Source organism: Lactuca saligna, chromosome 8 (genome assembly GCF_052625555.1).
Source record: "Lactuca saligna cultivar CGN05327 chromosome 8, ASM5262555v1, whole genome shotgun sequence".
Lineage (NCBI taxonomy): Eukaryota > Viridiplantae > Streptophyta > Magnoliopsida > Asterales > Asteraceae > Lactuca > Lactuca saligna.
In genome coordinates, this window is record NC_136424.1 from 79,421,779 (window position 1) to 79,435,782 (window position 14,004).

A 14,004-nucleotide genomic window follows, 5' to 3' on the forward strand; every position below is an offset into this window, starting at 1 on the left:
GTGATTAGTTGAAGTTAAAATAAACGGATTTGAGTAAGTGGGTGACAAAAAATAACGTAAAACTAACAATATTGACTTACCGGCCCAATGATGGAGCTCGTTAGTTGGGACTTGGGGGTTACAAAACATGTTTATTCTTTCTTTAAGCAAGGAATACATTGATTAATCCTAAAAAGTGTTATAGATATTCATACTTTTACAATTTTTTTAAACAAATAAAAGGCCATTACGTTTATCTCTATTTTCTAGTAATTACAAGCACAAGTTGGGTGAAACATATGGGTAAATTTGAAAATTGTAATTGAGTTAATTGATATATTTGTCCTTTCAACATTTTGTAATTTTTTCTGTTTTTCTTCTCGTGTCTTGTTTTGTTCTTTTAGGTTGTGATTTTTTTTCCCTGCCGTGTTCTTTTAAGTTGTGGTTTTTTTTTTTAAAAATAAAATTCTATCGTTTCCAAAAAACAAGCACAAGTTGAATGGAGCGTTTTTATTAGCTAAAGAGTTTTCCTTACTTTCCAGCGTCATCCGTTCGCATTGGCAGCGAGTGCATTGCCACAATATTATTCATCATTTTTTTATCTACATAAGCCAAAGCCAATAGCATTGGCGACGTCTCCAACATAAATGGACGGAGGATGTATAACGCACAAAAAAAGCCGTAATCGGTGTATTTTCTGAGGATGATAGCCTTTTTAGTTGCAAGTGCTATCTTAGATCCATTTTGAAATGTCTGTTTAGTAAGAATTTTTTTCAAGCGAAGGAAATTTTAAGCAAGAAAAATCAAACTTCAAAATCTCCTGCTACCATGTGATTCATTAAGGAATTCCTCATGAAAGGGAATTTCTCTTCTGCGGTGATGGTATTGAGTCCTTCATAATCCACATAAAATCTCAACACATCATTGCTCAGCTTTAGAGCACCATCTCAACATGTCATGCTAGTCTAATAACGATTCAAAAAAATCATTGTTTACCAAGTAAACCAAACCAAATAACCCAAAAAATAATTTTAAACCAACCTTATTTGGTTTGTTTAAAATTAGTTTGAAGATACTATAAAATCGATTAAACAAAATGAAATAAACAGAAATCCAATAAACTGATCTAATAACATTCCAACATAAAATGAAACTATGTAAGCATTTACTAGTTTACCAAAAAAATCTATAATTATGATTTGTTAATATTGATTGTTTAAGATTCAAATGATTAAATCTAAAAATCAACAAGAAAAACAATTGGTATAATGAAACATATAGTGACAGTCTATTGAGAGTATGTTGGAATATATATATATATATATATATATATATATATATATATATATATATATATATATATATATATATATATATATATATATATATAAAAGTTGATATACAATTATATATGAATTTATCCATATAATTTATAATCTCATGGAACTTATTAATATAACAAGTTATACATAAAATGAAAATGACTAGTAAAGATAACAAACTTTACTCTGGGGATACATTTAGTTACAAAAATCTGTTTTCCATGCAATGTACCATTAACTTGCTTAGGGGTTGTTTGGTAGAATCTGAATTTTTAAGTGGTCTGAATTTCTAAGATGGTCTGAATTTTTAAGATCTGAATTTATAAATGTGGTTTGTTTAGAACCTCTGAATTGCAGTGCTGAATTATAAAAATAACCATTTGCCCTTCTATGTTATTTTTTGCTAAATTCAATATTTTTGCTTATAAAATAACCAAATCAAACATAACACTATCATTTCGTGATTATACCCCAACCAACTAATTGCAATAATACAAGAAAATCAAGATTTTATATCACAAATGACAAACCTATTTCTTAATTGTGGCACCCAAAACAATCAAAACCTCCAATTCAAGAGCTTCACAGATCTTCACAATTCTTTCAACTATAAAAAGGGTACAATAGAGACTTGAGAGCTGATCCTTGACTGGTTTGACCTTCTATGGCTTTAAAGGAACTATTAGAGTTGTGGTTGGCAATGGGAGGGTATTTGCTGAACCATATATTGTTTTAATGGCATATAGTATTGGATCACTCTCTTCAACCTATTGAGGCACAATATAGCCAATTCCTGATGACAAGTTAATAGACAATGCATCAGAACAATAAGGAGTCATGATTTTTGATAAATTGAAGATTAATGAATGAGGTGAAAACAGATTATGGAAGCAATTTCAATAATTTCATAATGAAGTGAAAACAGAAGATGTCGTGTGTATCCCTGTACAAACATTGAAGAAAACATCAGCTTACATAGCAATTTCAATAATTTCATAATGAAGTGAAAACAAAATATGTCGTGTGTATCCCTGTACAAACATTGAAGAAAACACCAGCTTACATCTAATTCTAGTTTCTTTTCCTACAATTGTGCTGAGAAGACAACCATATCAAAATTTTCAATTGATACCCTGATTTCAAAAAAAAAAAAAAGGAAAAAAAGGAAAACAATGGTTTGATTTCAGGAATGATACTCTAATTTCAGGGGGAAAACTACGAGACTCAATTTTCAATAATTAAACTCGGATTGCAGAGCAAGAGAAAAAGAAAAATTTACCTATACAAGATGTCGGAGGCGAAGTCGGCGGCACCGGTGGCGTTGCAGATCAGATGCAGGCAATGAAATCGATTTTCAGAAGAAGAGAAACATACCTGTTGGGCAGAATTCGAAAACGAGTTTGAGCCAGAGGACGTGCGCCGACGTCGGCGTTGCAAAGTGCAACATCGTCGACGTTTTGGGTGGACGTGAGCCTCGTCGGAATCTTGGTGGTGAAGAGAAGCAGACGCGAATGGGAGCACACACGAAGGGAAGGAAAGGCGATGAAGTGTTTGTCGGTCTTTCTTTAGGGCAAATTAGGTAGGCGTCATTTTTTTTAATTTTTCAGACCTTGTTCAATATCTGAAAAAATAAGAGATAATTATAAATTTAAGAGGTAAAAAATAAGATGCAAACAAACGATCTGAATCTGAAATTTTAAGATATTGCCTCTTAATTTTGCAATTAAGTATGGATGGCAAAAAAACCTGAACCCGACGGGGAAACCCGAAACCCGATTATTTCGGGTCGGGTAACGGATCGTTTTCAGGTTTTTTATCGGGTTCGGGGTAGGGAGTGGGTTATCATCGCCCCGACCCGATCCGCCCCGATTATATTGTGGACAATCTTTTTAGTTATTAACAATCCGGTGTGAATGTTTTTTTTTTTTATGTTTTGACGTATTACACTAAAATTAAATCAAATAAGTTTTAGCATAACGTCGAGTTAATTTTATTAAAGTGATTCATCATATTTTTAATTTAAAAGGGAGAGTACAACATGTATTTTTTTAAGACATCGGGGTACCCTTAAACGGAATAAGGATTTCGTTATGAATTATTGTAAACCCGATAAGATACCCGAAACCCGACGGAAAAACCCGAACCCAACGGGACGCCCCGATAAGATACCTGAAAGATATCGGGACAGATTTGGGAAACCATGACCCGCCCCGAACCTGCCCCATTACCATTCCTACAATTAAAAGGTAAACAAACGGACCCTTAATGTGTTAAAGAGATATGATATGACCGTCTATCAAAATGACAACATTCTCAACTTATCATGAAGCTTGAGATAAGGATGAAGGTTCCAGGAAAAATTGGAAGTGGTAGTAGTCTACGAAAAGCAAGTTGAGTTAGATTGATTTTTGGGAAAATAATGTTTTGTGAGTTAGCAATATACACAACCTTTGTTGAACTTTATGGTTAAAGACAAACTTGTAGCATTATTATTATTATTATTATTATTATTATTATTATTATTATTATTATTATTATTTAGCACAATAAACCATTAAGAACTTATAATAAAAGATTATATTGATTTTTTTTTTTAACACGACAAGTTCAATAGTAAATCATATAAAAATAAATATGTACAGCAAATAAAGTTTATTATTCTTATATGTTATTAGTCCTTTAGATTTTTTTTGTCAATTTTTGTAAAAATTATAGATCAAATAAGAATAATAATCATTTTTAATTTTTTTCCACATAAAATAGGTAAAAAAATTAGAAAATAACCATAATAGTCACAATTTCCATGGGTCATCATCTACGAAAATCTAGGTGGCCAACGATTTTTTTTTTTTTTTTTTGGCAGAACCCATATGATACGATGATTGTTATAAAGTTCGTTTGCGAAAGCTATAATTTTATTTTTTTCAATAATTTTCACCGAATATCTAAATTTGGAGTTAAAAGGTATGACTTTCCGATATCCAAATTAAGAGTGTAATGGGACCATGGACAAACCTTATTAAATAGAACATAATGAGAAAAAATTGAATGAAAACGGAGTTTGTATGCGAAAGTTAATATTAAAGTTATGTTTTTAATTTTTGTTTTCATCGAATAGCCTACTTTGGAGCTCAAAAATATAACTTCCGAACATCCAAATTTAGATGTAAAGTATTAATGTAAAACTTAGTTACAATGAACACAATGACAAAGAACCAACTTAAAAAAACTTGGTATATAGAAGTTAGGGGTGAATATTTGGACTTTCAGGACAGGAAATCAGATCTGAACCTGATAAGGCTCAACAAGTTCGGTTCAAGGTCCATTAATTTCTATAAAATCAGTTCGGTCCAAATACTAACCCATACATCCAAGAATTAAGAACTTGATCTAAACCTAAACTTATTAAGCCTCAACATGTTATGTCTAATGTTCGCTAAAATCTTCAAAACCATTTTGATCCACAAACCGATCCGATCCAAATGTTCACCCTTAATAAAAGTTATGAAAGAAGTTATTTTATTTATTTATTTATTTTTGAGATTTTCCTAAAAAATCTCAAAACCAATCTTGAATATTTAATTTTTTTTTGAAATTTTAGCTATTTTATGAAATAAAACTTAGAAAATTTGGATAATAATAAAAACACCGCATACAAAATGACGAAAGGGTCCAGTCCCGCAACTAAACTCGCTATTTTCACAGGTGTTGCATTTGTAAACCAAACCCTAGAGACCACTGATCGCTACTGTATTCATCATCTTCTCATCATCGTGAAGCAATCATGGGTTCAGGTGAGGTTAAGCTTCATGATTTCTTAGTTACGGCTTCAATTTTAGTTAGTTAAATGTCCCATATGCAGAAACGCACAGGTGCCGCGGCTGTACAAAGTGTTTCTTGTGTAAGCATGTATTTACAATTTCTTTCTTCTTTCTCTCTCATTTAGATGCAGATATGGAGGATTATGGATTTGAGTACTCTGAGGAGGAACCTGAAGAGCAAGACGTAGACATTGAAAATCAATATTACAATTCTAAAGGTACTGAATCCCCTCAATACTTACTGTACACATCGATTTGGATTCTCATCTCCATATTGATTGCTACTCGTATCCTTACCAGTAGTGGAACCGGAAAGAGGGCGTGATTGTGTAATTGCCGAATAATTATAATGCTAGTTTTAGGGCAGAAAGCTAGATTAGATAATCGCATTAATACTACGACCGCTGTCTTATCTCTAAGCTTGTAACTATGATTTCTCTTGTAACGTCTTATATGGGTTATTGATTGGTGTGCCATTCTTTGTTTTTGAAGGTTTGGTGGAGACTGATCCAGAGGGTGCACTTACTGGTTTTGCTGAAGTAGTTCAGATGGAACCTGAGAAAGCAGAATGGTAAGTGTATTGGTCTTAAGTAGCTAGATTATGACATTAACAAAGAATCTAAGAAGCTAAAATTGGAGAAACTTTTATTGAATCATCACTTATGAAGTCGTTAATCATTCTTCTTTTATGTTTAACAGGGGATTCAAAGCACTAAAACAGACTGTGAAACTTTATTACCGTTTAGGGAGGTACAAGGAGATGACAGATGCATATAGGGAAATGTTAACCTACATTAAATCTGCAGTAACTCGAAATTACAGTGAAAAATGCATAAACAATATCATGGATTTTGTCTCTGGGTCTGCTAGTCAAAACTTTGGTCTTTTACAAGAGTTCTATCAAACCACTTTGAAAGCACTTGAAGAAGCTAAGAATGAGGTAATTATTACTTACTTTTTTAGGATTGCAATCAAGAAAGTATTCAATTTTTTTTGATACTGTTTTGTAGAGATTATGGTTCAAGACAAATCTTAAGCTTTGCAAGATCTGGTTTGACATGGGTGAATATGGTAGAATGAATAAGGTATGGCACAAATCTATTTTTAACTATTATATTTTTCAATCTGTTGTTGACTAAAACATTCATTGCATTTTTTAGATTTTGAAGGAGCTTCATAAATCTTGTCAAAGGGCAGATGGGACTGATGATCAAAAGAAAGGAACTCAGTTACTGGAAGTGTATGCCATTGAGATTCAAATGTACACAGAGACTAAGAACAACAAAAAACTCAAGGTAGAGAATCTTTAAATACTCAAATGTTATGTTATAAACTTTTGATTACGTGTAACAAAATATTTTGTATGTTTTGTTGACAGCAATTGTACCAAAAAGCCCTTACTATCAAATCTGCAATCCCACATCCTAGAATCATGGGAATAATACACGAATGTGGTGGCAAAATGCATATGGCAGAACGCCAATGGGCAGAAGCAGCTACTGACTTTTTTGAAGCTTTTAAAAACTATGATGAAGCAGGGAATCAAAGGAGAATACAGTGTCTGAAGTATGTCTAATTTTGTCATTTTCCATTAAACCTAATTTTGTAATGTTAATTGTCTCTAATCTTGCAATTACAGATACTTGGTGCTAGCAAACATGCTGATGCAATCTGAGGTCAACCCATTTGATGGTCAAGAGGCGAAACCGTATGTGACAAACTTGATTCTCTTTTTCTTTCTTTTTAAATTACTGTTTTACCCTTTCTGATTGCTAGCTTAATAACACCGCAGATACAAAAACGATCCAGAAATCTTGGCTATGACAAACTTAATCGCAGCATATCAACGTAATGAAATATTAGAATTTGAGAAAATCCTCAAGGTAAAAACTAAAAGATTGAACATGTTTATGTAATGCCAGCATAGGTTATATATGTACATAATAATTAAAAGAATTTATCTATGTGACAGAGCAACAGAAGAACAATCATGGATGATCCTTTTATCAGAAATTACATTGAAGATCTTCTGAAAAACATTAGAACCCAAGTGTTACTCAAGCTGATTAAGCCATACACTAGGATCAGGATCCCCTTCATATCCAAGGTATCATTTCAAATTTTTTTTTTTAATACTTTGATATAACTATTATTATACATACATGTGTGTGTGTGTGTGTGTTTCAGGAGCTAAATGTGCCAGAGGCTGATGTGGAACAGCTTTTGGTGTCGCTGATATTGGACAACAAAGTGCAGGGTCACATTGATCAAGTTAACAGGCTGTTGGAGCGTGGTGACAGGTTAAATTTTATATCTATATCAATAGTTACTGTTTGTGATTCCATTCCATTCTTGTGTTTGACTCTGGAATTGGAATGGTGGCAGGTCAAAGGGAATGAAGAAATACACTGCTGTGGAGAAATGGAACACACAGCTTAGGTCGCTATATCAAAGTGTTGGGAATCGAGTTGGTTGAGATTGAGGTTTGAAAAAAAAAATATATTGAATTGTGATGAGATTTTGTTTGTTTCCATCGCGGCATATTTTGTCCATCATGTCAAATTGGTAAAGTTTGTATCTAAAGGAAAAACTCAAGTCAAGTCGAGGATTAATGTCTTTTGATTATTGATTGCATTTGTGCATTTGGTATTTGGGCTGTGAGCGTGAGGTATATTGACAATTTTTGGAAACCTTTTCAGACTTTCATTATTCATCAATCCTATGGAGGAGTAGGTGAGTTGGTAAATGATAATTCAATTTACTCATTGACCATATCCATTAAATATAAAGTTAATAGTTTGCTCTATTTATTATTATTATTATTATTTTAAATTTTATTGCTATTGATTGATTGAAATTGGTTTTTCCTTTTCAAATAATTTTAGCGTTATATGAAAACTCTAATCGTATGTGTGTGTTTGGCATGCAGTTTTTAGCTCTTAAGAAATGTTTTAAACAATAAGTTTGTTTGGTGTTGGTAGTTTTTAGTTTTTATTATAAACAATAAAAGTTTGAATCTAGAAACTATTTCAAGTACTTTTTATGTGTGTTTAGTTTTTATTAATTTTACATTTTAAAAGCTAGCAATTAGTTTTGCAAAACACTTGTATAAATAGAAAGGAGGTGATATTTTCACTTATCTTTTTTAAAAAGCAATGTGATTTGTCTTTTAGAACAATGCTCGAGATTTATTCTATTATTCAATTAAAATATAGTGTATTGAAGTTATAATCATTTTTGTTTTCAAAATGGATGAATCAAAAATCTAAATTGAAGTATCATATTTATAAATAAAAGTATAACTTTCTACTATGTCAAACACAATCAGAATTATTAAAAGGCATTTGATTAGAGTTAGAAATAGTTATATAATTTTACAAATGCCCTTAGATTGATAAAAAGACATTTGATTAGATTAAATTAGCGTCTTTTAATAACCTTTTTGTTTGCTTCTCAAAATGTAATCATTTTAATTAAAAAAAAATTATTCAAAACCGATTCAATAAAGAAATTTGACTATCTTCAAAATCATCTTAATTTAAAAATCAAAGTTTCAAATAAACCAAGTTAAAAAATCTTAGTTCCTATTGACTTTTGTTAAGCTAAAGTTACATACTCACTCCGAGTTTGCTTTTTATATTAAAAAAAATCAAGATATTAATAATATTATTATTATTATCATCAAATAAAAGTTTATAAAATCACATTCGAAATTAGATTCGAAGTTTATTAAATTTAAAAACAAAAAGCTTAAAACGAGAATCAGAATAAAAAAAACAACTATACACGGTTGAAAGAGTCCCAGGAACCCTATTATTTGTTTCATTTGTATTCTCTTCCCTGCTACTTTGGTCAAAAGCGAGTCCAATACCTATCGATCGACCCACCCCACCCAACCACTCAGATTCATCATTGACCGACTCCGATACATCATCATAAATCAACGCTAACCAAACCCTCTTTCGCTAACTCTCCCTTGCAAAACTGGTAATCGGTTTTTGTTCAAACCCTCGTCAATCGAAGTTACAAGGGGGAAGAACTTAGCACCATCATATCATGGCTTGGGGCACCTTATTTGCTTTGGTAATCGTATTAGTAGCAGCGGCAGAGTTTACATCGACGGTTAGTGGAAATTCTGAAGGGGACGCGCTTTACGCCCTTCGCCGGAGCTTAAACGATCCCGATAAAGTACTTCAGAGCTGGGATCCTAATCTTGTTAGTCCCTGCACCTGGTTTCACATCACCTGCAATCAAGACAACCACGTTACTCGTGTGTAAGCCCTTCTCCTTTACACCCAAATTCCCAAATCCAGTCTGTTTTTCTGCTCTTACGGCATAAATTTTGTCTAGGCAACTTAAATTTCATCACCCTTTGGTCCAACATAGTCCATTTTGGCGGTCTCTTGTTCTAAAGATAAAATAGGGAAAATGATATTATTTTGGTCAACTGGAAACTCCTAATTACGCTCAACGTAGAAAGTTAACGAATTTTGAAACCTATAACTTAAGAAGTTTGAATCGGCTTTAAATTAGACAACCACACTGTTCAACTTTCAAAATCAAGGATGGATTTTTTTCTTGGAAGATGGAGTATTTTCTCCTAGTGTGCATAAACGATATTGATGTTCCCAAGTCTAACAAGATTCTCACTTCATTCAAGTCTGGACCTATTGGATTTTATAATCACCTGGACCATATGTAAAATGAAATTTTTTGAAGCTCATCATTTGCATTTGAAACCCAAAGAGCTTTGAGAGGGAGAGAGAGGGAGAGAGGGGGGGGGGGGGGGGGAACTTGTAGTTGTAGATTGAGGTAGGTAAAGACTGATGTTGTTAAGTTCATCAAATTAGACCTGAGTTCTTGTTCTTGTTCTCATGTGACTTAACCCATTGTTCCCAAGCAGTGTTTTTAGGTTTTATGTGTTTCTTTGGTCATTTGATGAGCTTGGTGCTTTTTTCTGTAAATAGAATCACTTGTAATGTTCTGCTTGTGTTTAAGTAAATTTATGGAGAATGAAGCGAATTATGATGCAAGGATGGAAGGAAATAAAAGTGCCTCTAGGGAGTTCTTAGTAACAAAAAGCAGCTTATTAAACCTTTTCTGTTCTAATAAAAACAAATCTTAGGTACAAGTGTCACATACCTAATATAAATCATCTATAGACAACAGTAACACTTTCTTTTGTTTCCCTAAGATTTACAAATCTATATTAAGTTTGTAGTAGGTAGTTGTCAGATTGATCTCAAAACTTGAACAACTCTTTCTTCTATTGTAAAATCTATTCTTGACTTCATATTTACAATCAAATACTTATTAAACTAATTATGAAACCATGATTGATTATGTTACAATTGCTTTTTTACAGGGATCTTGGAAATTCAAACTTGTCTGGCCATCTTGTGCCTGAACTAGGAAAGCTTGAACATCTACAGTATCTGTGAGTTACTCAATTTCTTTTTACCTTGTTTCATTTAGTGGATCTTTAATTAGCTACAACATGAACTATAATAATTGCTGTAGGGAGCTTTACAAAAATACGATTCAGGGTACAATTCCTGCAGAAATCGGTAACTTGAAGAGCCTCATAAGCTTGGATCTGTACAACAACAATATCTCTGGCAAAATTCCACCTTCACTCGGGAAGTTGAAATCTCTAGTGTTCTTGTGAGTTTAACTAAAGTATTATTTACTCTCTAGTTTGACCAAAATGGTATATAAATTTATAAACTTGTGATTCTTGAATGGAACAGGCGTCTTAATGATAATCATCTAACTGGAAGAATCCCTAGGGAACTTGTTGGTGCTTCAAGCTTGAAAGTTGTGTATGTACTTATTCCTCTTCAACACTTCTTGTTACAAAATGTCATATACTAGTAAATAAACATTTATTTTTCAGGGATGTATCGAATAATAACCTATGTGGAACAATTCCTACCACTGGTCCATTTGAACACATCCCTTTGAACAAGTAAGTAAACATGTGTTTGCATGTATTGTTATTGAATTAGTTGTGTGGGATATAAATTGATAAAATGGTGGTTTGTTGTTGCAGCTTTGAGAACAATCCTCGTTTGGAAGGGCCAGAGTTGATGGGACTTGCAAGTTATGATACAAACTGCTCTTAAAAAATGTTGTTACTTGATGTTAATTGTTAAGTTTGCTGGATTTATATCAACCCATGGTGAGTTGCAAGAACTCTTGTGGTTGGCTAGTTTGTGTAAAATTATGTTATGTTATGTTTGTATGGGTGTCTGTTGTCTTGAAAAATATAAAATATTTGGTTATAACCAATGGAAGTTGTAACTTGAACATGTGTGTGTGACTGAGTTTCAGTTATAAACTTGTTTCCCCATATTTTGTGATCAGTTTTGGTTCATTGATATATAAAAAAAAATTATAATGGAATATGCGGTTTTTATAGAAACTATGTACAATATTGGATGTCAAATATCGATGTTTGAAGAGGACAAAGAAGAAGCGGTGAGTCAATAAGAATATTAATCATGTATTTTTTTGTCAACGAAATGATGATATGCTATTAGACAATTTGTCGGTTGATCTTGAAGTCAAACATGAATTTAATTGTATGGACAAGAAAAGCCATGGCCCATGATGACTCTTTCATAGGCATCAACTTACTATGTTACAGCTGTGCTACAAAGAAAAAAAAAATGATAGTGGAAGGCTCTTCGAGATGTGTTGTCATGGTGAATGCGCTTTCAAGTTATGGAAATCATGGATTGGTGAACATTTTTTCCAGATTACATCTTTGAAACTTTAACACAACTGTGCTAGGAATTTCAAGTTGGGTTCAACTGTTACATATTCTTGAATTGATACTCATTACACAAAGGAAATTTTGCGTGGAAATTGAGTATTAGACGATTAAGATTGGAGGTTATAATAAAGATCGCAAGAGATTAATCTTGGACAATGTAGGAGGGCCAAGAAAACATGCATCGACTCTTAAATGCGTTCTAAACATGAAATTTTCTAACATGTATTGTAAGGACATACATAAAATATTTATGAAAATATTATTATAATTAAATATAAGATAATTAATTATAGGGAATATTTCTTCCTGAAAAATATGAAATGAGAAATTAAATTTTCTCCTACTTTTTGTTCATATTTTGCTTCTTACCTATTTAAGATGATGACAAGTATATAAATTTAGAATCTCAATCAAATTTAAATTAAATTTAATAACACTTGTCACCATCTAAAATATGTAGGAGGATAGTAAGAATAAAAAGTAAGAGAGTATTTAATTTCTCATATGAAATATATTAGTTATGGAGAATATTCTGTATAATTAATGTATTTCATATTTAAGTATGGTAATATTTTCATAATAATATTTTCTATATGTCCCTTAAAACATTATGTTAGACTATGGTAATATATTGAAACGATTAGAAGTTCAAACTAAGTTTTATGTGTATTTGATGGAGTGAAAAGAGAGTAGATATAAGGTTCTCAAATGATAACCGGGTAGATGGTTGCTTCTTAAAATGTATATGCATAATGCATTGAGAAATTGATATGTGTTGTTGGTAATGATGTCGAACAATTAAAATTTTCTAATTGCTTTGGTTGTAGTTTGTGTAGTAAACACAAAAAACGAAAATTAATTTTTAGATTTCCTATTGGGTGATTTTGAACTCTAATTGACATGGTTTGACATAAATGTTTGAGCAATACAAGGTACATGATTATATTCCTTACATATATATGTTTTATTTACTTACTATTTTTTTCTTTAATTTGTTTATATTCTAGAGATTAGTTGAGGTTGTTAAGGAGTTATTTTCTAATGCATAACATATGTAATGTGCAAGACACATTTTCTCTGACTTGAAGAAAATGTTTACTTGTTTTTGGAAAACATCTAAGCATACTAAAGAACCAACATTTAAAGCAATTATAAAGGAAACCTAATTTGTTCAACCTAGTAATTTATATACACTTGATGGAGAGGGGGCGTAAGATAACCAACATCATATTTTTAAATTGGTAAGGGTTGTGTTGTTAACAGAAAACAAAAACTCAGAGTTTTTATTGATCTTATAATAGATGTTAGAAAAAAGTCAATAATCATCATGTTAGTGAAAATAAGAATCTATGTGATGGACATGATATAAAAGATGAAACGATGGATTTAGGTAAACCAAGTATGTCTTTCTCGTTGATGAGTTCGCCTCCGCTCTATTGAAAGGTCTCCATTCCTATGACGATTTTGTCAATGAAACTCTTCTAAGAATGAATGATTACCTGGTACTGCTAAAAAAGGGAAAAGTTGAATGAATTGAATATTAAACAAACGTATCGACATGTCTTAGCTAGGGGTCTAATTCAGTTTGAAACGAGATTTTGTGGAAATGCATATAAGGTGGACATTGAGAAAGATAGCTTAATGGTTATGGATGTGTACGTTTAGAAGTTGTATGTTATTAAAACAAGGATGCAGAATCATATGTTTAATAAAACCATGTACAAGAATGCTTATATGTTTAAACATTAAGCAATCAACCCAATTACCCATCCCCATTATCTTCTTTACTCTTAAGGGTCTACCCTAAAAATCATCTATCCATTGCTTCCGGGGTTTATATGATAGACACTAAATCCATATCAACCAATGTTTTTTCATAAAGCACTAATTCCATAGTTACTAGAGTTCATTCATCGGGTACTAAATCCATAACTACCGGTGTTTATCTAATAGTAACAAAGACAACAAGACTATTTCCTAGATGAAATGTTAAATAAATTACATCGAAGTGACAATAAAAAAAAAAAAAGTTGTGGTATGTTATCAGACCTGGAACCATAGAGTAAAAACATGATGAAAATAAAGTCGCGACATCATCATGTCT

General features: G+C 32.0%; 2 protein-coding genes and 1 long non-coding RNA gene across 5 annotated transcripts; 2 read left to right on the forward strand and 1 right to left on the reverse strand.

The window, feature by feature from the left end:
* Window positions 1-1,739: 1,739 nt before the first annotated feature.
* Window positions 1,740-2,900, reverse strand: LOC145008105 (uncharacterized). Of its 2 annotated transcripts, none has more exons than XR_013663272.1 (2): window positions 2,581-2,900; window positions 1,740-2,094 (listed from the first exon to the last, which is right to left on the reverse strand). It is a non-coding gene; the product is annotated as an uncharacterized LOC145008105 (long non-coding RNA). The 2 variants fall into 2 exon arrangements; XR_013663273.1 differs by having other exon boundaries at window positions 1,740-2,434.
* A 2,065-nt stretch (window positions 2,901-4,965) lies between these two features.
* Window positions 4,966-7,887, forward strand: FUS12 (proteasome family protein). 2 transcript variants are annotated; one of them, XM_078971294.1, is made up of 12 exons: window positions 4,966-5,095; window positions 5,248-5,340; window positions 5,615-5,693; window positions 5,822-6,062; window positions 6,133-6,207; window positions 6,283-6,417; window positions 6,501-6,688; window positions 6,762-6,830; window positions 6,915-7,005; window positions 7,095-7,229; window positions 7,310-7,422; window positions 7,508-7,887. In XM_078971294.1, the coding sequence occupies exons 1-12, from the start codon at window positions 5,086-5,088 to the stop codon at window positions 7,596-7,598; spliced, it is 1,320 nt and encodes a 439-aa protein (XP_078827420.1). In that variant the 5' UTR covers window positions 4,966-5,085; the 3' UTR covers window positions 7,599-7,887. The 2 variants fall into 2 exon arrangements, with proteins under 2 accessions (XP_078827420.1, XP_078827422.1); XM_078971296.1 differs by having other exon boundaries at window positions 4,972-5,095; window positions 5,254-5,340.
* Window positions 7,888-8,989: 1,102 nt separating this feature from the next.
* Window positions 8,990-11,487, forward strand: LOC145009170 (leucine-rich repeat protein 1-like). Its single transcript, XM_078967845.1, has 6 exons — window positions 8,990-9,396; window positions 10,488-10,559; window positions 10,643-10,786; window positions 10,873-10,944; window positions 11,019-11,090; window positions 11,175-11,487. The coding sequence occupies exons 1-6, from the start codon at window positions 9,179-9,181 to the stop codon at window positions 11,245-11,247; spliced, it is 651 nt and encodes a 216-aa protein (XP_078823971.1). The 5' UTR covers window positions 8,990-9,178; the 3' UTR covers window positions 11,248-11,487.
* Window positions 11,488-14,004: the final 2,517 nt, after the last annotated feature.